The sequence below is a fragment of the Citrus sinensis genome, chromosome 9 (genome assembly GCF_022201045.2).
Source record: "Citrus sinensis cultivar Valencia sweet orange chromosome 9, DVS_A1.0, whole genome shotgun sequence".
In the NCBI taxonomy this organism is placed as follows: Eukaryota; Viridiplantae; Streptophyta; class Magnoliopsida; order Sapindales; family Rutaceae; genus Citrus; species Citrus sinensis.
In genome coordinates this window covers 15,930,887-15,958,061 of record NC_068564.1, presented here as the reverse complement: position 1 = coordinate 15,958,061, position 27,175 = coordinate 15,930,887, and the positions used below count along the sequence as shown (strand labels likewise).

Below are 27,175 nucleotides of genomic sequence, written 5' to 3'. Positions count from 1 at the left end.
TCCTTTCTTCAAGAAACCTTCTGCTGATATCAGACTCCATAAACATCTCAATTTCCTCGCTGCACTCTGCTATTGAACCATTGCTTATCTTGCTGCTTCTTGCTGTTGCAGCCTTGTTGAAAAGCAGCAGGGCAAGGATCAAACACGAGCTGAAATGAAGAGAGATATTGGTAAGCTGTGATTCCATTAGTTTAGTAGCTTCCGTACTTGTAACTTGAATGTGCAAAACATTTAATTTATAGAGTATGTTGGGATGAACTACCTTTTTTTTTTTTTTTTTTTAATAAAGTGATAGTGGAAGTCCCATTCTGAAAACATGGACCACACTTCACCACACTAATTTGTTTGGGTTTTAGGCTCTTATTTTTCCTACTCTATGAAGTAATTATTAAATGCATCTTAGCGCTAGGTTGGTTTCATAAGGTTAATTTTTAGATACCTCCCCTGAGGTTTGACATATTTGTAGATAGATAGTGAAAATGTGTTTATTAGTGAAAACCCCCATGCCGTCAGTTACTTTTCTGCTTGACTGTAAGTTCACATTTAAAATACAATATTGCCCTTGACAGCTTTTGGCATGCCTGACATGCCTCAAACCTTAATTAAAGCATCTGCTCCAAATCACTGCTACAAAATTTGACGAAACTACCTTCATGATGTATGTTATTTGCAATTGTATCAAACAAATAATACAATAATTTTCCCTTAATTTAACATTTAAAATTTACAAATAAAACCAAATAAAAAGAAAAAAAATGAACGTTAAATTGTTGCCTTCCGAAGTCTTTCAATAGAATGCTAGAATGCTGGATGAATCAGACAAAAGCAAACTAATGAAAACTAACAGCAACCAATAGGTTCTAAACTGCAGTGGTGTGCACTTAACAGTAGCCACACTACAAACAAACAAATTAAGATTCAATGCCACCAAAGTAATCGATCGCTTAATTTAATCCACCACAGGTCTAGTGCCGTAACTACAGTACTAACAAACATAATATTCCACTCAAATATGAATTCAATTGAATTTAGCACAACTGAGAAGTGAAGCTTAAATTGAATATAAAACTAAATATTGCATTTCAGTATCAAATAATTTAAGCAGTATTAGTTATAGCCATAATTAACAACATTCACAAAGCAGGCAATATAGCTGCACACAATAGGCTCCTCGCAACTCATGTCCAATCTGCAGGAATAGCAAGCTTGTGATATTACTTGTCTTTGGCAACATGAATTTTTCATATACAAAAAAATCAAAATAAGAAAAACTCAAACCTATACATAGTCTGAGAAGAAGATGATATATCCGCCTTTCTATTTTTGCCTATCAAAATGTGTTATATCATCAAATCAATCCCTTCAAATATCAGTTGGTGGGATTAGATTATGCTTCAATGCTTTGGTTGTCAATGCAGCTTTAGTTGATCTGCTTCATTGCTGGATGCTATGGGTCAAGTGGTTTCATTCTTGAGTAAGCTATCTTGGTTTCTAGAAGCAAAAAAACAAACAATCAAAATGAAAAACGATATTAAACACATACCAATGGTTACTGACTACATTTAAAAAAAAAAACTAATGCGAATTGGAATTAAAATCTCAGCATTATCACAGGCGTTGGACTGGCACATGACAATCTTTGTAGCTATACCACTTTCAAGATGCTGGGAACTACAACTTACACATCCATGAACACTTGTGACACAATCCACAACATATATAAGCAATGTCTGTGCACAGAATCTTTATCAAATACAGGCAAAAATAAATAAATAGAAAACTCCACAAAAATTTCAAGATCAAGCAAATTAAAAGAAAATCAAATAGAAAACTCCACATCATGGTGTCTCAGGTGAAAGGCAGCTTAAAATTGTTTGCATGCATCATCATCAACTAACATTAAACCCACTTTAACTCAGCAAAGTTCGGCATCAATTAGTCTACTTGTGTAACAATTTTGAAGGTAGTGCTCTTCAAATACATCAGAAGCATCACTAGACATAAAAATAAAACTAAGAATAAAAAATTCAATTTTTTAACCCATCTAAGTTGAAATCAAGCTCTGATTTAGCACCAACATCAAACCCATTTAATCCATCGTCATTTAAGTTTCAGGAAAATCACAGCTTAATAAACTTACCAACTTCTTTTTCTTTCCCCTCCCCCCTCCCAAAAAAAAAAAATTAGGCTTCTTCACTGTAAATAAACCCACAACAAATACTCGGGCACGACCAATTATCAAAAAATGCATTCTACATTTTTTAGTGAATGCATTTTTTAGTAAAGGCAGCATAAATGCACTCCAAATGAACCCAAACAAGACTTGAATTCGACACTGACCTGTTATAATTGGCTTCCCCAAAACAATCCGAAGGTATAAGACGCTGACAAAACTCAGATCAAAACACAAGGTGCGGTGGCTATTGTTCCTTTACTTCACATAAAGATTGGGCACTGGACTGGTTTGCATATGACAAAGGTTTCGATTTGATTCTAACACAGAGCTGTACACGGAACTTGAAGAAAGAGAAATAGGAAGCTTGAAAGAAAGAAAAAAATATATATTGAAAATCTAACCACGGGCATTTTTGTCTTTCTAATGTCAACTAACAGTCAAGCGCGAAATTAACTGACGGCAGGGAGTTTTTCACTAATAAACGAATGTTCACCATCTAAGTGCAACAAGTCAAAAACTGAGGGGAGGAAACTAAAAATTACCCGGTTTCATAATTCCAATGTGGAAGCTAATAGTTATGTTAATATGATTGATGATTGCATTATCAACTTTTGCTACATGAGTAGCAGCAGCAAGACAGTAGCCTTTTAATATTGTACCATTTGGAGGGGATTGGAATTGGACAGAATTTGAGGACACAGAGATAAGAGTGTTGATCAGGTAAACGATTGAGCACGGGTCAAATTTTAATGGGGAATTGTGGGCCTCATAGCACAGTTCTCCTAATGGGAGCTTGTCACGAGTGTTGCGCGCACTTGAAAATAATCATGCAGCGACTCATGTTTCTCAGTGGAGTGGTAGGTCATAGGCGACAAGTGATAGAAAATTGATCGAACAAATATTTAATTATCACGTTTAAGTGTTTGATTTGACAAAACATTTTAGCTTTTTCATAACTTTTTAAATGAGATTTCTTTAATTTGTATAACATGACAAAACTTTTTAACATCTACTAAACTTTTAAAACGAATTTTCTTTAATTTGTATAGCATACATAATTATTATGAAGACATTTGCAGACGTTCTAATTAGGTGAATTAAACTTCCCCACCCATATTCAGGCAGAATGGGGAGACCACCCAAAATTTGAAATCACATCTTAGTATGCTTGAACAATTTTGATTAGTCTCCTAATTCAATTCTTAGCACTAATTAAACGACGTATAGTGAAGTGATTGCAAGTGGCTTCGACCTTCCTTTTTTAATCTTTTAATTTACCTTTATTGCCACTTTGCTAAATTAACATCAAGAAATGAAGGATTTGATTTACAGAAGTGCATGAGAAATTTCTTTGATATTTCTCACTCTCTAAAATTGTTAGAACGGAAAGGATCGAGAGAAAAAGGAAAAAAGAATTGAAATGACTACTCCCATTCTTTAACCTCAATCTCTTCAATTCATACACACCAAATCCATTTGAAAGTATATTTTTAAAGGCTTTTGTTATTAAAAAGTTCATATATTACATGTCCTAAAAAATTCAACAAATCATGGAATATCATGTTCTCAATGTCATGGCCAGACAAGTAAGTTTCAATAAATTGCGGTTTTAAAATCATAGCTTTATGTAATTTCCAAAAAAAAAAAATCATAATTTGTTTTTTTTTGCCTTAATCACGAGTTATCCTGAGAAAAATAATAATTTTATGGTAGAACAAGTGGATACCAAACATCACAAATAAACATCTACGCATGGACTTTGAGCAATTTTATTTTCATTATAGCAAATATTTATTACTAACCAAAGAAGAATAACAAAAAAGAAACCCATAAAACAGCTGCTCACATTCTGCACATTTTGTACGCGGCGCAACCTCTTTGATAACGATTTGATTGGGGAGGCAGGCAACTTTTACTGTACGGATCTCCCCTTGCTCCTCCATTACATACCGGCGCATCCCGCCGCAGGGCCCCGGGAGAAATGAACTTGTGTGCTGCTGCAAGAACTCTTTTACTTGTTTCTGACTCCATTGAGAATTCTTCAGCTGCTAATTCACCACATTCTGCAATTGAACCATCACATTCTCCATTTTTATAACTTTCCTTTGCAGCAGCTGTAACACTGGATACTGCTAAAAGCAGAAGACACAGAGAACAAAATTTCTTCATGTCGATTTCCATTTCAGCAGAATAAGTTCCTTTTTTTCTTTTTTCCGCTGGCTGTGGCTCTCACGTTCTGTGCACAACTTGCTCTTTGTCCTGTCACTTCAGTGATACTTGTGGCCATTCATTCAGCTCCCCTGGCATGCTATCTCTTTTGTTCCTTTGTTAACTTATTTTTATTCTTTGTATCACTTTCACTGTTTTTGACGATGACAAAATGGCACTGCAGATTTCCATGGCTTCCAGGCTAGGCTGTGGGGTCAAATTTTGGTGCCAACCACGTAATGTTTACAACATTTCCGAATTTTCTTCTGTTTCATAGTCGATTCCTGTGTAAAAATTAATCATTCATTTTTGCGTGAAAGTCCTGGCCCAAAGCCCAACAGGAAGTTTGGGCTATTGCCACCCCTTCATAATCCTCGTCAAATAGCTATTTAAATATTTACAATTTTAATTTTTATTGAAAGAGTGGCACCGGCACCCATTTATAACTCGTATCAAACCCCTTCTTTATCACAATTATATTAAATAATAAAATAAATTAATTTTCTGCTTCTATAAGCTTCTCTCTCTAATTCTGTACACCCATATGATCACATGAACAACAGTTTTCACTTTTTTTTTTTTTTGTTCCCTAACAAATACTTTGCATTCTAATCAATGTGATTTTAATAATATATTCATACTCTCGCCAAACTCCTCATCCATTATCGATTTCTTGAATAAACTCAAAAGAATAATTTTTTTCCCATTTTCTTGCATATCCTTTAAAAGAAAAAAAGTTACAGATTAGCTATTTTGAGTTCACTTTTAACTCTAATTAATTCAAATATATATTTTAAATTAAATGCATATGATATAATCATCCAAAATTTTGTACATAGAAATCATATTTTCAGATTTGGAGGTGTGTAGAAGAGGTTAAAAAATTAAGAAAGGATATTTTTAGAACTAAAGTAGCTCACAATAGAAAAGGCATTGTAAATAAAAATTATAAGGATGCTAATAATCTCACTCTCATTGAAATTATATTCAAGGACATCATGCCCATGCTGTCATTGCCACAGGCCCTATTTAACTCTCTCCCACTCATACTTGATCGATTTTTTGTCAAATAATTGAAAATATAAAATTTCAATTCTCTGATCTATTTGGAATCATTATGGTATAAATGGTCTTCGTTGGTGGTGCCATTGGCATCTCTGTTGTCGTCACTTAGTGCAGGGCTTTTTTTCTTTTTTTAATAAGAGATCTTGGGGTTGGTTGGCTGTCAGTTGTAAAGGGGGGATAAAATTAGACTTTTACTAAAATTTTTATTATTTTGTATGTTTTAATGAAAATATACAAAGAAAATAAAGATAAAAGCGCAGCATGTACTGTTGTTTCTGTCTTTCCCTTTTTCTTTTGGCTGTTTAGCATTTTTCTTAAGAAAAAAAAAATCCTATCTTTACTCATATTTAAATTTTAAATAAATTTTTTTTTATTTATAAATATCATGCATAATTACTTGATGGATTTCTCTGTGATGCCGTATGAATTTTTATAGCATTGATAGTGGGATTAATATGGACCCTTAGATGTAAGAGTTTTAATCTGAATCATTCATTTAATATAATAAATAATTAGATAATTAATTAAAATGTAACAGGTAACTTACAGGTTGCGGGTAAACATTAATTTGTTAATTTTAAATTAATATTAATTTAGAAAAAAGTCACTCGCACCCCTAAGGTTTGCTTAAATAATCATACAGATCCCTTTAGTTTCACAAATGATCACACATATTTTCTTAGTTTCATAAATGACTATTATACCTTTTGATTCAAATAATTTTTTTAATGATTGATTAAAATAATCTAAATAAATATAAATATAGTAATAAGATAAAAATAATAAATAAATATCATATGGTACAAATAAAATGTTATAATAAGTATAGTTGATAAAATAACGTGTACAATGAAAATTTTGCAAATATTAAGTTATTATTAGTCTATCTTGACGGATTAACTAAAATCTATTAATTAAAAAATTGGTTTTAAGATTGATATTAATGTAGACATAATTAAATAAGATTTTGTAAAAACATAATTTAAAATTTATAAATCATTGTGAAATTATTGTGAATGTTAGGTATAATTATTTAATTTTAGTAGTATGTCAAATATATTTTAATATTAGTAAAATGAATATGACAAACTAATAATAAAAGAATATGGAAAATAAATAATGTTAAAATAATTTTTTTAGTATTGAAAATATTTTATACTTATTTAATATATTATATTTTTTTAATTTAAGGAGTTATATATGACAATTTAAGTAAAATTTAGAGGTGTGGGTGGTCTTTTCCCTATTAATTTTGTAGCCTATTTAAAATACTATATCATTCTATATCATACATCTCCCTTAAGATGTTGATTTTATTGAAGTGTTATGTTATTAAAAATTAAACTTTGCATTTATAATGTTCTACAACTTTAATGTAAAATGTAATAAAAAAATATAAAGACATTTTTGAGTAGTCAATTTTAGCTTTCTTTTACAAAATATTATTATAAAAGACAATTGGTAAAATGTAATAAAAATGGTATGAGAAAAGGTTAGTAGAGGTGATTTTCCTTGTAATTATTAAAACATATGAAGTAATAGATACACACATATTCAGTATTTCTATTTACCCCTATTTATTAATAGGTGGGAAATAGTCGTAATTACTATAATGTATTATGAATTGATATGTGTAATATAAATATTAATAAAAGCTAATTTGTAGACTAATAAAGTAAACCATATTTTATGGGCACTTGATACATTGATCTAAGGCCAAATGTGATATATCACATGATATTTCAAACTTTAGTCCAATTTTCAACATTTCCATATAGTTTTATAAGCTAGTAAACCAATAAAATATACTATGAGAAATCAAAGCCTATTGTATATATCGCACTGGATATATATATACATAATTTAAAATTTAAACTTTAATATTGCAATAAATAACCAATTTTTAATAGGTACATGGCATTGTGACCAGATCGATGCAGAACTTAATCTGCCTTTGAGACCAGATCTGACTTAGAACAGATCACTATCTCGCACGTTCTGTTTTCCAGTCGATATACCCTTTTTAAATATTTTTACAATCTTTAAGTAGAAAATGTTTTCTTTAGCAAGCCTAGCAACAGATCTAAAGGCTCAAAGATAGTATTAGATCTGGATCTTAGAAATAATACTCTGAATGGTTGGAGGGAGAAGAGAAGATACAACAGAAGACATAGATCCGGTCTCTTTGCTTCTGAGGAACGTAACAATTTATACGGCAGATCTGATACAAATCAGTCTGCAAAGCATGCATAAAAATTTAAATTACTGAAATTTAAATGCTTTAAAATAAATTGCGGAAATTAAATTACAGAAATTTAAACATACAGAACTTTAAATTTATTACAAACTTTAAAAGAAATTACAAATCTTACATTTGATTTTCCCTGCTTTGTTTTTCTTTAAAGGAAAGTATTACAGAAGAAATGGGAAATTAATCTGAAGACAGGAGAATTCCTTGTCGTCTTCCGATCCCTGATTCCCAGAGAGAAATAGAGAGAGAGAGAGAGAGAGAGAGAGAGAGAGAAGGAGAAGAAGGAAGAAAAAATAGAATTCAAAAAATCTGAGGAGTCTAAGTCTTCCTCCCGATTTAAATACAAAGACTGGATCTTTAACTGTAGCGAGTCTGTAGCTTCACAACTGTAGCGAAACTGTAGCTTCATCACTGTAGCGAAACTGTAGCTTCTTCACTGTAGTGAAACTGTAGCTTTAAAATTATCCGGGTGAAGAGACATGTGCGCTCTCACTTGTGTCCAGAGGACCACCCGGCAAAATAATTACAAACAATTTTACTCTTTTTCTTTTTTTTTTTTTTTAATTTTTTTTAATTTTTTAATTTTTATTTTTTTTACAGTAGCGAGAAAGAAATAGTACAAATAATTACAAATAATATTTTAGTGCTTTATCGGAGGGAAGATCCCGAAGCAGTCGTCTTCATTGTCGTCACCAAGGGATATAAAGGGCTTTGCACTTTCGTTGTCGGATGAGCTGGCAACAGATGGCTCAGATCTAGATGCAAGCAGCTGTTCCATGCCTTTAAAATATTCTTCTTCTGTTTTGGCACTTGCCAATAGAGATTGGGCTTTGGATTTTTGGGTAAGGAAGGTTCCTTGGGCTTTAATATCTTTGATGGTTGGGTGTAGAAGGTTTTTAGAGGAGAGCTAATTTTCGATCATATTAACAGTCAATTTGGACTGTTCATCAAATTTTGACCACCATTTGACTTTAAAGGTTTTTTGTAAAATTAGTTGGGCATCTTGTGGATGGTATCAGAAGTTCCACATCCATACCCAAGGAAGAAAGAAATTTGTACAGAAGCAGAGAAAAGGAGGAAATCGTTTCTCAGACTCTGTAGGTATATAATGGGTTTTAAAAAGATTTAGGCACTGGATGGCATTTTGAGTGAGGATTTCAGGGGCATGGGCCAAAATAATTCCACCACTACTGGAACCAGTTTGGAAGGCTTTGGACGGTTATTTTTTAGTTGAAGAAAAATAACCAAGAATAGGTTTTCTTTGGGTTTTGGATAAAAAAATGTGTTAAACCTGGCCTGTTGATAGTCCCAGTAAGAATAGGACAGACAGTGTGGCAAACGCATTTGAAAATTGGCGGGGAAGAGTTTTAGTTTATGGAGTTGGTCTCCCCATTGTTTTGGGCTCAAAACCTTTAGGATAGTGGCAGTGGAGTAGGCTGGTTCTGTATGGGCTTCGCTAAGGAAGAAATGTTTAAATTTTACAGACTCAGTAGACTCCAAAATGCTTTGATAATAACACTGGAGCCTTGTTAAGTCCCAAGGTTTGAAAAACCATCCCTTAGGGAAAATATTTGAAATTGCTTGAAAATGATCAGTGTGGTAAAAACCATCTTCCATGGATAAAACATTTTGAAAATGAGCTTTATCATACCAATCCGAAGTTTTCTTTGAAAGCTTTGTTTGGAAAAGAACAATCTGGGATGATGAACTTTCTCCAGAAAGAACTACATTTTGTGAAGAGGCTTTAGAAATTTCTTTAGAAATGGATTTTTCTTCTTTAGAGGAAATCCGACTTTGAGAAAAGCTTTGTAATGCAAGCATAAGTTCAGGGGATTTAGAAATGGATTTCATCCATTCATTTACCTGATCTTGAGAGGCGATGGCTTTAGATTTGGCTTCTTCGTCTTCAATCATATCGATCCATGATTTGATTGGCATGACTGAAGAAAGTAATTTTTCTTTAGGAGGGGAAGATTGGGAGGCTTTAGAAGGTGTCTGGGACACATGGTCTTTGAGGATCCCTTTCCCTTTGTTGTTCCTTTTGGGCGGTATTTATCTGTTTTGAAGGAATTCCCTGGTTAGAAAATCAGGGAGAGAATTTATATCTCCTTTAATAAACTCAATATCAAAATAAAAAACACTCAAAATGGCTTGCCATCGTGCAAAAATCTGTTTCGATGCAATGTTTTGAACATCTTTTTCTAAAACATGTTTTGCAACTTTGCAATCAATTCTAAGCAAAAATTTTTTATTTAACAGATCGCTTTGAAATTTCGAAATGCACAGAACAATAGAAAGAATTTCTTTTTTTTATAGTAGAATAGTTTTTCTGACAATCGTTCCAGTGAGCTGAAACATATTGTAATATTTGTTTTTTATTATCTTCCTTTTGTTTTAATATGCCTCCATGACCTAAATCTGATGCATCTGTTTCAACAATTTTAGGTAATGCAGGATTTGCAAGAAATAAACATGGAATGTCTTTAACAGAATTTTTTATTAGTCTAACAGCTTTAGTATGTTCATCTGTCCAAGCAACGAGATTCTTTTTTAACCTATCATGTAGTGGTTTAGACATCCTATTGATGTTAGGACAGAAATCAAGAACATAATTTAAACTACCTAAAAACCTTTGTAATTGTGTTTTATCAAGAATTTTATCAGGAAATTTATCAGCAAATAAAAGTGATCGCTCAATAGGCGTAATAGTTCCTTTGGAAATATAGTGACCAAGGAATTTGACTTTAGTTTGAAACAATGAGACTTTAGAACTAGAAATGGCTAGGCCAGCCTTTCTAGTGGCAAGGTAAAAGGTTTTTAAATGTTTGAAATGCTGATCAATGGTTTGAGAAAAAATCAACACATCGTCTATATAAACAATGCAAAACTCAGAAAAAGGATTGTAAATATCATTCATGATTCTTTGAAATTCTGAGGGTGCATTCTTTAGTCCAAATGACATTACAGTCCATTCATACTGTCCGAAAGGAACAGTAAAGGCAGTTTTATAACGGTCTTTAGGGTGAATTTGAATTTGCCAAAAACCAGATTTCATGTCAAATTTTGAAAAAATAAAAGCAGAACACAATTTCTGGAGCAAATCTTTTTTATTAGGTATGAGATACCTAATCCATTTTAATGCTTTATTTAAGGGTTTGTAATTTATTATAAGTCTTGGTGTTCCTCTTTCTATTTCGGAATTTTTACTTACATAAAAAGCGGCACAAGACCACGGGGATCTAGATTTTATAATGAGTCCTTTAGTTTCTAAATCTTTTATCTTATTTTTACAGTGTTGTTTCAATTCCATGTTCATTTGGATTGGACGAGCTTTAGTGGGTATTTTTTTTTCATCAAAAGAATTTTCATAGGGCAAATCTACCAAATGTTGTTTTCTGTTCCAAAAAGCAGATGATAAATTAGCGCATATTTCTTTTTCAATGAGATCTTTAAAATCAGAAAATTTTCTTTGTATTAAGTCCTTTTGTAATTGGCTTTCAATTCTTTGTAAACTTAAATCCTTTTTTAAACAAAGCAAGTTATTTTGTTTAGATTTAAGTATGACATTGATTTGGTTCTGGTAAACAGAACAAGCTTTAACAATATTTAAGTTTCTTGTTTTTGGTTTCTCAATAAAAGGGAAAACAAGTTTTTGATTTTTTGCTTTAAAAGATATACTATCATAATTGACAGTATATAGGGTGATAAGATTTATAAACGAAGTTCCTAAAATGACAGTATGGTGTATGTTATTTGTAAGAAGAAAGGAAGTTCTGAATTCAAAACCATTGTTATGTACTGAGGCATCAACTTTTGATTTAATTTTTAGTTTTGAATTATTGGCGGCTAACAGTCTTTCCTTTGTCTTTTCATGAAATTTTTTAGGGACGATATTTTCTTTGATGCAATTTAAGTTGGCACCAGTGTCAAAAAGGGCAATGGTGTCAATTTTAAAATCTTCAGAAAAAATTAAAGTGATTTTAATCAAGTATTTTCTGGTGGTGATTTGTTTTAAAACAAACAGAAAATCATTGGGTACAGATTCAATGTTTTCAAGATTTTGTTCATTATCACCATCGGATTCAACTTCTTTATCAGAATTATCTTGTAATTGTTTTTGTAAGAGAAATTGAATGATTTCAGAATCATTCTTTTGTTTTTCTTTTAATTCTTTAATCTCAAGTTTGATTTCTTTAATCTCTTTTTGAAGATCCTGTATATTAGGAGTTGCTTTCTTTGTTTTCTTTTTGTCAAGGATTTCAGTGAGGTCGTAAGAATTCTTTTTAACAATTGGGACTATAGAAGTTTCTACTTTATTAGAATCCAAGGTTTTTAAAAGTTTATCTAGGTATTCTTTTTGAAGATTCGGATCAGAAAAATGTTTAATAAGCTCAAGAAAGGTTTCTTGGTCTTTGGTTAAAACATTGATTTTCTTTAAATAAGAATCTGAATTACTGGTGTCGGAATCACTAGAAGAAACAGATTCAGAGTCATTTAACTCATCAACCTGTAGAGGTTCACTATCTCCCGTCATGGAAGACTCAAAGTCAGAGGACTCTATTAGTAAAGGGGCAACTTTAGAAAATATCTCTTCGTCTAGGCCAAGCTCATGGAGCTTTCTGCTCATACGACAGAATTTTACAGTATGGCCTTTCTTTCCACATTTGTAACATGTGGCTTCTTTGTAGTTAAAAGGGGTTTTTGTTTTGGCTCTAAACTCTTTCTTTTTAGAGAAGTTGAGCTTCTTATAAGGCCTCGAGGGTTTCTTATAAAAAGGTTCTCTAAAATCTTGAAAGGGTTTCTTATGGCTTTTTGATTTGTAATATTTTTTGTAAGGTTTCGAAGAACACTTACCATTACAATCCTTAGAAGTAGAAGTTTTAAAGGGGTCATAATTGAATTGTTTACAGAAACTACCTAATTCTTGCTTAGATTTCCTAAGCTCCCATTTTAGTCGTTTCTGTAACTTCAAATCTTGACAAATCTTTAAACCTTCCTTGTTGACAAAACCGACAAGTTCACCGTAGGTAAGCTCGTCATAAGGAATACGGTTGTCATACAGGACTTTAATGGAATTCCTAACCTTTTCTCATAGTAGGGTCGGTAAACCTGCAAGGAACTTCTCCTTCCAAGTTATATGATTTGCATCATCCCTAAGGAAAAGTCTGGTAAAGAATGTGGTTTTATAGCTTTGGAATTCACTAAGTTTCCTACATCTCAGATTGTGTAGTAACTTAGCGTTCTTATCCCTAAGGTGCGAAGGGTCACCTATAAAATGAAGGGATATAGTCAAAATCAGGGTAGCAACAGCATCCTGAATTGGACTATTGAATTCATCAAGAATGGGGGTTCCATTCTCATCAACTTGAATGGAATTTAGGATATCTAATTGTTGTTGTCGAGTGAGAAGATTATCCCACCAACCTTTAAGTTGACCAGTAAAACCAGCAACGAGAATTTCTGCTATGGCTCTATCAAAAGTTCCCGCTTGTGTTTTATAGGCATTAGCTGCCATGGTCATCTGTTGCAACAATCCTAAGATGTTGTACTCAGACATACCATCAATATTCCACTCATAGACAGAAGATGCATTAAATCGCTATTGATTTAAAGCACTCGGTCTATTATTTATAACTAGATCTGGTGGAGTCTTGACAGTAAGTAAGGCTAATTCCCAATGGATTTTGTTGGCTTTAGGAGCAGATGGTTCATCTTTAAATGCTTCTATATCTGGAGAGGCTATAGAAACATTGTCATGTTCTAGTACACTAATCTTGCTAGATTGGGCACTATCTGGGGCTATCTGGACCTTAGAAGAAGAAGAAGAAGCTTATATTCTATCTAATTGGTCTCTAATGGCTTTAGCAAAATCAGATTTTGACTCTTGAACAAGCTTTTGGCTAGTTTTTGAAACTTGAAAAGGTTTGAAAATAGGTTCCTTAAGCTTTTTGTCAGAATCCGATTTTGTGCTAATAGGAGAAACGGCTATGGTTGACCTTTGGAATTGGCTTTCTATCCTAGTCAACTGTTTTCCTATTGTATTTAAGTTAGTATTACAGAAATTATTCTGTTGAATAATACTACTTAAATTCGCATCAGAATCATTTGGTTTAGGGATTTTATAAGGTGAGGCTCTAATCTCAACAGAAGGTTCACCGTGGTTTATAGCTAAACTCCTAAGAGGTGGATGCTCAGATTCTATGACTCTATTGCTATCAGAAAGATTCCACTCATGGATTTTCTTCCTAACAGTAATAGGGTTTGATTCTTTAAAAGGATAAGAAATGTTGTTATTCGAAGAATATATCTCAAACCAATCAAAAAATAATATATGAATTTTATGTGAATTTACAAATTCATAATATGTCTCTTGAATTTCTTTTCTTTGATTTAAAAAATGTTTAAAAAACCAAAGTCTTTTTTCTTTATTATTATCTGAATAAAAATCATTATGGAGGAGAGTTTTATCCAGTTCAAAATCTTTTTCAATAACATTTATCACATTTTCTGTGACAGTAGAAAATGTGGGAGAAGCTAAGGCCTCCTAATCTAGGTACGTCGTCTCTCTTTTAGTGAGCATTTCATATCTATATATGGGAAATGGAGTTGCCATAATGGGAAGATGGTTTATTCCTAGTGAGAGTTTTGAAGGGATGATTGTAAGGGCAGGTAAAATGTTTTTAATTGGCATGATTTTCTTCTGCAATTACTATTTCCATTCTTCTGTCAGATCAGAGTAAGGCGTTGTTTTTAAGATTGATAGTTTGACTATGGAAATTTTTCTTTTAAAATACTTGAAAGTAGATTCATATTTTTTTTTTAAATAGGGTTGGCAATTAGGTCCAGGCCCTGTGAAAGTTTGTCCCACTTGAGTAGGTCTAGGCTAGGAAAAAGGTTGCTCTCCTAATCTGATTTCTAAGATCTTCTGCCATGCGTTTTTTAGTGGTAGTATATAGGTAAGATTCAACTTCTTTTATTTTTTTATTTATTAACTACCAATCAACAATTAACTTATTTGCTCAGGATATAATCATATTAGGAAAAAATTCTGATCCCTGGGGCAAACTTGGGTCTTTAATAATTTTAGTAAATAAATTTTTAATTAAGCTATAAATTAAAAAAATACTTAAAATAAGATGATTATTATTATTACAAAAAAAATTAATTGCTCCTTTGAATGAGCCTGTCACCTCTAAGTAAATATTTGTATTTTTTTTCTTTATTCCTTTTTATTTTCTTCTTATTATTTATTATTATAAATTAAAGTTATTTATTTTTTAGATACTAATTATGTTTATGTATTGTAATTTACATAGAAACTCAAGACCCATCTTTATTAAAAAAGATGTTAATCTGGAATGGAACGAAGAATTTAACTCTTTTAATTAAAAAATAATTTTTTAATTTAATTTAATTTTTTTAATTTGCAAAAGCTCTTAACCAAGCCTACTCGGATTGTGCTTTAAATTTTTAAACCCATATCCATGATTTCATGATGCGGACCGAGCCTTAAACCCATGGGCCTGAGCTTGTCCAAATATTTTTACCCACCCCTATTTTAAAGATATTGAGTTTGCACTGTCACAAAGCTCATTTATGACTATTCATTTTAATTTTATTTGTAATGTAATTAACCACAAAAAGGAGGGCAATATATCCTCCTTTGCTTTGTCCGTACTAGGATGCATGCCCGTTCTAATATGTGACAAAGAGAATCAAAGATTTAGCAGCTTTATTTTATTATGTTTTATTTGTTATTCATCATAATAGCATGGAAATACGTTAAAAAATTGTTACTATTAAGTTGTGCAAATTAGTCGTATTGCTTGTAGGTAATTCATTTCTGAAGCAAGTGTTCTACGTTTGAGAATCAACAATATTAACAGTAAAACATTCATCAGGAGCAGTTATACAAGGTAAAAAGTTTATTTACTGCATAAATCAAACCATTATCTTAAACTGGCTATTCCAGAACCAGAACGGACACTGACTTCCACATACAAACGTAATCACCCCATCAATCAAAGCGGTATCCTATCTGGACATAATGGACACCGTTTATTGCCAGAATAGATTAAGATGGTTAAATCCATATATCTGAAGTGCAATCACCACCAGGATACCTCATCTCATGAGCTAGGGCAGGACCATCAGGTTCAGCTTCAAAGTCCACAAAAAAGTTTGGATTGATAGCCATACCACCCTTCTCGGAGTTGACATCAATCTGTAGCATGTGGGATCCTTTCTCCTTGAGTTCAGGATAAAATTGACAATCCCATGCACTAAAGAGCGAGTTGGTAACATAGAGCCGCTTCCCATCTAAGCTTAACTGAATCATCTGAGGTCCCCCTCTCAAACGATGCCCCTATACAAAATGAATAGAATTTTCACAAGTATATAAGACAATTGACAAAGTATCATCACATACTGAATTTTCAGATTTCCCATCGGCTGATAAGAGGCCGACACCATAACATTATAGTTTTAAATAGAAAAATGAATATCATACAGACCTGGACCTCTGGAACATCAGACTGATATGGCTGACCATCATCTGTTACAGCCACTACAGGACTTCCTTTCCGAAACAGCCCCCCGACCCAGATTTGGCCTGTCAATACAGGATTTTTGGGATCCTCAATGTTATACTGTCGAATATCTCCATGAAGCCAGTTGGAGAAGTAAAGAAACCGATCATCAAGAGAAATCAGAAAGTCAGTAATAAGCCCTGGCATCTCAGGAAGTATCCAATTTTGCACCTTCAGAGATTTCACTGATATTGCAACCTGAAATGTTATAGCTAATTACCATATGCTGCAGATCATAGTGCAAGACAACAGAACAAAATTTAAGGCCAACCATTCACTCACACTGGCATAAACAGAGATTTACATACCTCATGATTCCATGATCCATCTTGGGTTTTGGAAAACCGAACCATGGTACTTGCTAAGGCACAACCTACAAACCCTATATCTTTAGAGGGATCATGCAAGAACCTTATCTGCATACAAGTGTGACCAAGAAAGCTTGTTCATCCATAGGCACATGTTAATTGTGAAAAATTGACTGTATATCCTGTTTACGATAATTACCTCCAGTGGTATGAGGCCTGTATTACCAAGATCTAATGTCTGTTTCAATTCACCATCCGGCCAGCTGTACACAAACAGATGCCTCCCATAAAGACCATCAGAGACATGCTGAAGGTTGAAGCCTTTGGTGAAAGCCAGGGGTGCTCCCCATGATGAGCTGATCATTGTTTTGTGTCGAGGTTGGTACCAGAAATCATAACCGAAAGCAGGACTGTGACCTGGTTTTTCCCATCTGAAAACATGTGCATGAAAAAGGGTTATACACTGTCACTTGATTAATGTGCGCTTGCTCAAAACTCAATCATATGTGAATATTTTTTATTTGCTGAACTAATGACAAAGAATATCACCGCCTCACATTGTTCAAATAATTTGCAACATCACTTGCATGAATCTGTTTTTTAAGCTCAAGTTTACATTATTTAGAATAGTGAATAGCACGAAAAAAGCAAGATAGTAGCTCAAGTTTACACAAATCTATTGTTTTACCTTCCTTTCACATTGAATTCTGAGTCAAGGAGAAGAAATCCATTTCCCTCAGCATTTCCATCCTTATCTCCAAGGCATGACACCAGGATATCACCAGAAGCAAGGCAATGAGCCGTGTGAGGATAAGATAATCCTGTCTTCTGTACAATATCTGCAGGCTCAACAACTTTATGCAAAGAGGGAGCCCTTGGATTTTTTTGTGTGTCAACTACGTATATACGACCAGATCTGAAAGTAACAAGGATAATTTATTTAAATTCTTTTTCTTTACAAATCTTGATGCATTTATATAATACGTGCAATGTGTTTTGATTTTCCTAGATGATGCCCTCACTTACCCCAAATGAATACAATTTATATAGGCTATGAATATTGTGCATTGGTATATCTGGTTAATGACAAACAATAACATTGATAACTACGTTAAGGAAGATAAGAAGTGAAAAAATTAGTTATATATAACAGATGGATCCTGCAAACTAAGTTATTAGAAAAAAAAAGGGAGCAAAACTTGTCAAATTAGGGGACATTTTGACCTTTCAAAATCAATCACTGTGTTTAGAGCCAAATAAGTTTTGTCTGTCAGGTAAATCTATGAAAACATTATCCTCAGTCGGAAGCGATATTCATTGACTAAAATGAATTATCAAGCATCTGAAATGATATTCAGATTTTGATATGACAAAAATAGAAGCCAAATTCTAAGTTTATTACTCATCTGGTATTCCTTACACTGAGAATTAGATGCAAGCCTGTAATATAAAGTAGATGTTGATTTCTTACACCAAAGAAGGCAAGACAAGAAAACGCCGTTGAGCAGATGAATCTCCATAGCATGAGCTACATGAATTCCATCCCGAATGATGTAGTTCATCACCAATGTATGGCACAGGGAGCCGATGAATAACTTTTGAATAAGAAGAAGAGCTAGGATCCGCATCCACTGTCGCTAGGTAATCAGGCTTCTCTCTTCCAGTACCTGCATAGAAAAATAGTAGAATCAACAGGGGAAGAAGCAACCTGGTCAGCAAGTCTGTTAATGAGCCAAATAAGTTTATATAAAGCCAGTACAAATTGAATTACAGGATCGAAACAAATAAACCAAACTTGGAGTCTACATCAATAAATCATCAAGAAGCATGATTTATAACTCTAATATAACTTCGAAATCGAAACACATCGTTTTCACCTAACCATCAATCTCACTGTCAAAACTGGAAAAATATAGAAACAGCTTTTCTTTCATCCAGATAAATCTGAATAAAAATAATTTACAATTTTCAGTTAAAATTTTAGCTTTATACGGCTCTAATCTCTTGTAACCCTTTTCAACAAGATTTCTTTATGGTACTATAACTTTTCAAATACTTTCATTTTCTTTTTTCATACAGACGGTAAGTCAGATTTAACATAGATGTCCCTAAAATTAATAAAAAAAAATGTAAGTGAATATCCAAAAAATTGTTTATAGGCATCTAGGAAAATCTCGCCATCTGGGTCTCGCGAATTGAATTGCATAGCTAAGTTTTAAAGTATTGCTTCACTGAACACGTGCAAAATAATATTAATAGTAATTCTAAATTATAAATAAGAAGATGTACCAGTGTAAAGACAAGTGACATAGAGAAGTTTCTCTCTAGGACCAGACATGGCTTCGAGTGGAGTTGCATACCCAGGCCCTTTCGCGCAGCAACCATGCCCATTATTGCTCGACCGGTGTTCAGCCACCACAGTATCAGTTGCCATTTCTTACAAGAAAAAAAACACAGACAGAACAACACAAAGACTTTGAAGAAAGATCAAGATAGGAAGCGAATGGATGATAAGAACGCAATCACACGCTGATGCAAGAGCTGTACGAGATTTTATATCTTATAACTGACACACGGGATTTTTTTTTTTTTTTTTTTTTAACGGAGAGTGAAGAAGTTACGTCCAGAGTTGGCATTTCCATTGTTAACGTCGTTTGGATGTGGTCAGCTTCCTTGGCTTTATCCTGATGTCTAGATGGGATGTATCGATTTCTGCGCTATAATACCCTTATGGGGAAAAAAACGATCTCGTCGTCGTCTTTCTATTTCTCATGTGCTAATCAAGGGCTGATTATTTAACACGTGTCAAATATATGGGCGTTAACTGATCTGATGGGATCTTATCTCTAGCGTGTCTGAGTTAATGGGACCTACTCTCAACGTGGTAGTCGATGTGTCATAGTTTTTGGATCAAATAATAATACTTGGCGGGAGTCTAGGTCTATGGCTCTGTGCTGTGAGATAAGAGATGTTGAAATTTGGTCAATTGTGATTGTTTGACGATTCTAGCTGACGGTGATTGCTAATTGGTGACTGAGGGTGCGTTTGAGATTGAAGTGTTGTAGTTTTTAAGCTACAGTTGTTGTGAAAAAAAAATTATAATTATGAAATAAAAATTAATAATATATAATAAATATAAAATTTAAATAATAATTTTAATAAAATTATTAAAGATATAATAAATTTTATATTATATAAGTGAAAAATCATAACAATATAGTTTAAAAGTTACAATAGTTAGTATTTATCAAACACTTTAGTGCTGTAGCTTTTAAGCTACAACTGCCCAATCTTAATCCCAAACGCACCCTGAAATTCCGGAAAAAAATTGAGGTTAGACCCGCCAGCCACATCATCGGCAGTGGGTCCAATCAGCGGTGTTTTATTATATGACAATAGGATTTCACTAATTTTTTAAAATTAGATTTAGTAGGTTATAAAGTAAAATAATACAAGATCTATTATTCTAACAAAGCCTCATTGGATTAATCTTGTGGAAACGGTAGACGGATCTCACGCTGAGTTTTTCTGTTTTTTTTAATCAAATTTAGATGTTCACCCAAAAACTTAATGCACTGCATTTACTAGGTTGGTGCCATGAACATTCTAGCTTTTTATGATCGCTTTTTATTCCCTTTCATAAAAAATATGAAACATGGGTGAATATCTTTTCAAGGGAGTAAATTTCTAAACTAAACTTATTACAGGTCTAATATATCGCTTCCGACTGAGGATATATATATATATATATATATGTATATGTATATATAAATAAAAGCAGTTCGATTTTCATTGCACTCTAAACTATTATTTATTTATAGATTGTAACAAAAATCAACATCACCATAAACGACTAAAATAAACAAGCAGAATTAGGGATGATAAGATCTTCTACGTATTTGTGCCCCATCTTAAATGAGAAAAATTTTGAATAATTTTTAAGAAATGAGGTGGGGAATATAGGAAAAATAATCTTCATATTCTTAATAGGATAATGTTTGATTTTGTACTCCCACTCCAATCCCTATTATATATAAATATTTTTTAATTCTTATTTAATAATTTTTGTTTCATCAATTTACAATGTTGGTTAATAAATATTCTGTTTATTTTTATCTAATATAAATAGGCTATAAGTAAAAAAAGTCCTACAAGATAATTCTTATTATTCAACCTTAAAACATTGTTATATTTTCTTTTTTCTTTTAAGATGTTGTTCTTTTCAAATATTTTTCAATTTTGATATTATTTCAAAATATTGTTTCAAACTTTAAGAGTTTTTTTTTTTATAAATAATTTAGATACTTTATAACATGGTGATGATTTTATTTAAATATCTAATTTTTAATTTACTAAAATCATATTTTCATATTTATTGTAAAATAAGTAAATAGAAAATGGAGTAAGAATGAAGAAATTATTCCTCACATGAGAATTTCTTATTCCTACCACACTAAATTTATTTTTTATTTTTTATTTTTATTTTTATTTTTTTGAAATGAATTATATTAATCTTAAGAAACAATCAACAACGGACATAACCATGGAGGTGGAACAGTCCTCCACTCTCCCGGATCTGACATAGAACCCCCCACCCTAGCCACTTTATGGGCAGCGACATTCACAGATCTACGCACAAAAGAGAATCTCACTTCTCCAATAAGCTGAGCTATAGTTTGACAATCCGTTAACCCAAAACCGTTAGGACTAGTAATTGGAGTAATTAAGGCAGAGTAGACACTCAGGCAATCTATTTCAACAATAATCTTTGACAACTTCAGGTTCTTAATCCAACTCAAAGCCTCACGGACAGCCAAAGCTTCAGCCTCACGGGAATGATACAGACCAAGGAATCTTTGACACTTAGCCGCAATGAAAGCCCCACCAGAATCTCTAATCACTCCTCCAAAGCTATAACGACTTTGAGAGCTAAAAACCCCTGCAGACCAAGGAATCTTTGACACTTAGCCGCAATGAAAGCCCCACCAGAATCTCTAATCACTCCTCCAAAGCTATAACGACTTTGAGAGCTAAAAACCCCTGCATCCACATTACATTTGAACCAGCCCTGAGGGGGCTTACCCCAACACACCGAGCCATGGCCCAGCTGCTCCTGCTCTTCCCCAACAGTGACAAAATTATGCTTCTTAGCTTCTTGCCAACTAAACAGATAATGACCAGCAGCATTTACTAAACTTCTGGCACTACTACTATGTCCATTCCACACTTTATCATTTCGATTAAGCCAAAGCCGCCAACACACCATTACGACTAGCTGACAATCTTCCTTACGACATTTAGTAAAGATTTGCTCCATCCACTCAACAAAAAAGAAGCAACTGCCACCCAAACCAAGAGAAGGCAGTAACCAGCAAGATTTTGCCAATACACAATCAACCAGACAGTGGAAAACAGACTCATTAACAGCACTACAAATGGGACAAAGAGGTGATACATCAACCCTCCTAGGCAAAAGATTATCCGCAGTAGGCAAAATATTCTTTAAGGCACGCCAAAGGAAGTGTTTCACCTTACCTGGAACTTCCAAACCCCATAGGAACTTCCACACCTTGCTATGTGGATTATCAGAAACAGAGTTGAGTAAGTTGTAGCAGCTTCTGACAGTAAATTCACCCTTTGGATCGGCAAGCCAAAACCAACGATCAGGAACTTGTCGAGTGCTGAGAGGCACCTGTAAAATCAGAGCTGCGTCCCTGGTATTGAACACATCTGTGACCAGATCAGTGTCCCATCGCCGCTGTCCCGGAACCATCAGACAGTTTACCGTAGCCTTTGCAATATTCTCAGGCAAGTCAGTGGTAATGAAACCATTATCAGCATCAGGAAGCCAAGGATCCTCAGTGATATGAACCTGCTGTCCACTCCCAATTTGTATGCGACTACCCTTAACTATGACATGCTTGGCAGCCATAATTGATCTCCAGGTATAGCTTGGATTAAAGCCAACAGTGGCATCAGCAAAAGATGATCTAGGATAGTATCGAGCCTTGAGAATTCGTGCTACCAATGAGTTCGGATTAGTAATTAGCTTCCAGCATTGTTTACCTAACATGGCTATATTGAAGTCATGAAGCCTTTTATATCCAATACCCCCCATTGCTTTTGGTTTACACATTAACTCCCATCTAAACCAGTGAATGCCTCGGCCACCATTACTAGTATTTCCCCACCAATAAGCATTCATCATAAGCTCCAACTCCTTACATAGGTCAAGGGGTAGTAGGTAGATATTCATGGCATAATTTGGCATGGATTGGGCGACTGTTTTCAGCATAATCTCCTTCCCAGCCTTGCTTAGAAATTTCTTATTCCAGCCCTGAAGCCGCTGCCAGACCCTCTCTTTTATAAAAGCAAAAACTGCACTCTTCTTCCTTCCAATCAAAGATGGCAAACCCAAATAGGATCCATGATTACAAGTAGCCGAAACTTCCAAGATTCCACATACTGGGCTTATGGAATTCTCATCCATATTTGCACTGAAAGAGACCACCGATTTATTATAATTCACCTGCTGCCCAGATGCAGTCCCATAAATAGCCAGCAAACTCTTCATGATGCGAGCTTCGCTTGGAGTAGCCTTAAAGAAAAGGAAACAATCATCAGCAAAAAACAAATGAGAAACAGTGGGGGCACTTCTTGCCACTTTAGCCCCATGTATTAGTCCTGCCCTTTCCCGATTCCGAATTAAAGAACTAAGCCCCTCCGCACAAATGATAAATAGATAAGGAGACAACGGGTCCCCTTGTCGAAGGCCCCGGCCTGGGACTATTGGCCCTACTTCCTCCCCATTCCTACACACCTTGTAGCTCACAGTAGAGACACACATCATGATAAGTGCAACCCAACCCTCATCGAATCCCATGCGCAGCATCATAGATTCCAGAAACAACCATTCAATGCGATCATAAGCTTTAGACATATCTATTTTAAGTGCAGCTATCCCAGCCTTGCCTTGTTTCTTGCGTTTCAGATAATGAACAATTTCAGTAGCAATAAGGATGTTGTCAGTGATCGCCCTACCCGGAACAAACGCACTCTGTGATTCTGAGATAACCGAATCCAAGACCAGCTTCATCCTATTCGCAAGCATCCAAGACCACACTAAATTTATTAGAGAATGAGGTAGGGAATATAAACGAAATTTTTAATTTGGTCGGATAGGCCTCCCCACCCTCACCCTACCCCATCGCCATCTCTAAACAGCACAATTTCCGGCAGCAACCAGCACTTCGCCCTTCCAATTTCGAACAAAAGCTCCCAAGTCTGTCCAATTCTCGTTGAGTTTATAGCTTTAAACAGCCTTCTGTAGGCAGTTCCCCAACGAGAAAAAAATCCTAAAAAGTATTCAACTCGTGTGTCCCCTGCAGCTACAACATCACTTGTATAACAAGCCTAAATGTCTCTGAAAAATTTCAGCCCTGCATAAAATACTTTTTGAGGATCTTACGTTAACTTTTCTGAAAGAGCATAATTTCTACTGGTCCAAAGTGACCATAACACTGTGAGGCCATGACAAGAAGCTCCAGCTCAAATTTTGACAAAATTGAAATTACATACTTTATTATTAAACTCCACAAATAGAAATTTTCAACCTTTCTCAACAATGCAGCAGAAAGAGATAAACACCATATCTAAAAGAATTCAATACTGTTTTATTTTTCCTGCAGGGCAAAAAGTTTTAGAAAACAGTTTCTTGAGTACAATTCTAAAATCTAGTTAATGTTACATAACAAAGACAAATAAGAGAAACTATACCAGCACAATAATATAATATAATCTATCTTAATCTTTGTCATATTGTCAAGTGTACAATGAACAAGGTCAAGCCTTTTATTATAGAGGTACAACCATAATGAGGTAAGTAGTGGATCATAAGGTAAAAGGGATAATAAGTTTAATTTATCCCAGGAATTTAAAAGGGAGTGCAGTCAAAATGTGTAAGAATGGTTGGATAGAAGCATCAAATATGGATTTAGAAATTTAATCTTTGGGAATGCCATAATCCAACAGATGTGAGCAGGAAGTTCAGATCCTAAATGAACCATGAGGGACACTAGACAACCCCCAAGTCTGCCACGCTAAACAATCCATTACGTCGAACTAGGATAATGAATATCCTGGCAACTGACAACAAAATTATATAATTACCAAAAGTCATTGCATGAACATTTCCCATCCTTGAAATGATGATATCTGGTGGCATCCCGGACAACAATTTCCCTCTTTGTGATCCTGCTAATCATTTTCATAACGATATGACAATCTCCACAAACACGAAGGTTTTTCACTACCCTTAAGACAGTCCCTGGAACAGACTTCAGCAGCCCATATGCCACAGCCAACCGCTCACTATGCCAAAACAACTGCCTTTCCTTCTCTTTCTGTTCCATATCGTGCAATACAGAGCTTGTATCAGGAACATAACCCCTTCTTTTCATTTCGGCATCTAACTCCGTTAACAGTTCGAATATCTCATCCTTCAAAGGATGAGATGTCTCTCCTGCATAAAAAATATGGCTTCCTTTTCCAAATTCAATGTAACTATATCCAGGCTCCTTTTTAACTTCCATAACTGACATTAATTTTCTCACTTTGGATACATGCTGCCACATAGCAGCACTGGCATAAACATTTGATAACAGTATGTAGCTTGAAGGATCTTCAGGTTTTAAACTCAGCAGATGATTAGCAACTCTTGTTCCCATTTCAGTGTTTCGATGGTGCTTGCAAGCACTTAATAATGCCGCCCAAGTTGGTTCATCAGGCTCAAATGGCATTGCTTTTATGAGATTCTCAGCTTCATCAAGATGCCCAGATCGACTGAGAAGATCCAATAAGCATGTATAATGCTGCAAGGAGGGTGTAATCCCATAATCCTCAATCATAGATTTAAAAAGTTTACGTCCTTTGCCAACCAATCCTACATGACTACAGGCATAAATCAGTCCAACAAAGGTTACTTCGTTTGGCTTAACTCCAGCTGAAACCATCTCATCATATAAGGCCAGCGTTTCTTCAGCTTGCCCGTGCTGAGCTGTCCCAACTATAATTGAAGTCCATGAAACCACATCTTTTCTCCTCATTCTTCCAAAAATGTCTTTCGCTGCAATTATATCACTACATTTTGCATACATATCCACAATTGCATTGCTTATAAACAAGCAAGATTCATAGCCAAGGGCTATAACAAGGCCATGAATCTGCTTTCCAAGCTCTAACACTGCAAAATTAGCACAAGCACAAACAATGCTTGAAAGAACTAAAGGGTCTACTATATCCACACCTTCTCTTCTCATTTCAATAAATGAATAAAACGCATCAATCTCATTCCTACTTTGCACTAGTCCAGAAACCAAAGCAGTCCAAAGAAACAGGTTTCTTACTGGAGCTTGCTCAAAAATCTCCATAGCATCCTTTTTCCTTCCACTTCTAGCATACGCAGAAAGCATGGCAGTCCAGGAAACCGAGTTTTTCAACTTGATTGAATCAAAAACCGCGCGAGCATTATTGGGTAATCCACATTTCGCATACATGTCAACCAAAGATGATTTAACAACATCGTCATCACAAAACGGAGATAGCACGAAACAGGCATGCACTTGCTTGCCTAGCCTAGTAGCACCTAGGCTACCGCATGCCTTGACGAGGCTAGCAAACACGAAATGGTCAGGCTGCAACTTATCGAGGGCAAGCATGGTGGAGAAGATGGAGATAGTTTTCTGGGGGAGGTTTGCTTGGTTGTATGCTGTAAGAATCGATGCCCATGAGACGTGGTCTCTTTGTGGCATTTCCTCCAACAGGTGGTGTGCATATTGAACAAGATCGCATTTGCCGTAAGCATCGATCAGGGTATTGGGTAGAGGGCCGTATTGATGAAGACCGAGTTTGATGATTTGGGCATGCAATGTTTTGACTGTTAGTGCAATTTGGTGTCTGGCACAGACTCTGAGTCGGTGAAGATAGTGAGAAATTTGCATTCATCAGCTTGCGTTTTTGTACCAAATTTTAATGGGAAACGACCTCACATAACAACTATGGAATAATAATGCCGATACCCATCAAAATATTCAGTGGTTCTATATATTTAATAAATTTATTAATAAAATTTAAAATTTTATCTTTTGTTTTATGAAGTCATTGTATATCTAATATACTCTTATTAAAATATAATTTTTTTTTTATATTATTGTTTCTTAATAGTTCATAAAATAAAAAAGATGAAAAATTTTCTTTTACCACGAATTCATGGCATGAACTTACTTTCATTTTCATCAGTTTAGATGCCCTACACAGCTGCCTACGAGAAAGATTTGATGACTTGGCTTACTATCTATGACCCATCTAATCTATTACTGGCGAAGCACGGGGAATGTAAGTTATTAAATTTTGACATATGATTAGCGTACAAAACAAAAATATAACTGCTCATGAATTAGGGTTATTTTCTTTTGGAGAAGAATAGAAGATGATTTGGTTTTGAAAGATAGTTGTAAAGAGTACTTTAATTAAAAAAAAAAATCTTATCCTTTAATTATTTTATTTTACGGTAATTGTGTAA

At 34.2% G+C, this 27,175-nt stretch overlaps 2 protein-coding genes across 2 annotated transcripts; both read right to left on the bottom strand.

Annotated features, from left to right (window-relative positions):
- Nucleotides 1–15,607: 15,607 nt before the first annotated feature.
- LOC102613825 (selenium-binding protein 2) lies at nt 15,608–19,204 on the bottom strand. The gene is made up of 7 exons (XM_006492467.3): nt 18,886–19,204; nt 18,068–18,263; nt 17,285–17,512; nt 16,796–17,027; nt 16,597–16,704; nt 16,214–16,486; nt 15,608–16,065 (listed from the first exon to the last, which is right to left on the bottom strand). The coding sequence occupies exons 1-7, from the start codon at nt 19,028–19,030 to the stop codon at nt 15,784–15,786; spliced, it is 1,464 nt and encodes a 487-aa protein (XP_006492530.2). The 5' UTR covers nt 19,031–19,204; the 3' UTR covers nt 15,608–15,783.
- Nucleotides 19,205–24,380: 5,176 nt separating this feature from the next.
- Nucleotides 24,381–27,103, bottom strand: LOC102613341 (pentatricopeptide repeat-containing protein At4g14050, mitochondrial). Its single transcript, XM_006492466.4, has one exon. It carries the CDS (start codon nt 26,592–26,594, stop codon nt 24,762–24,764), a length of 1,833 nt encoding a protein of 610 aa, XP_006492529.2. The 5' UTR covers nt 26,595–27,103; the 3' UTR covers nt 24,381–24,761.
- Between the last annotated feature and the right edge of the window lie 72 nt (nt 27,104–27,175).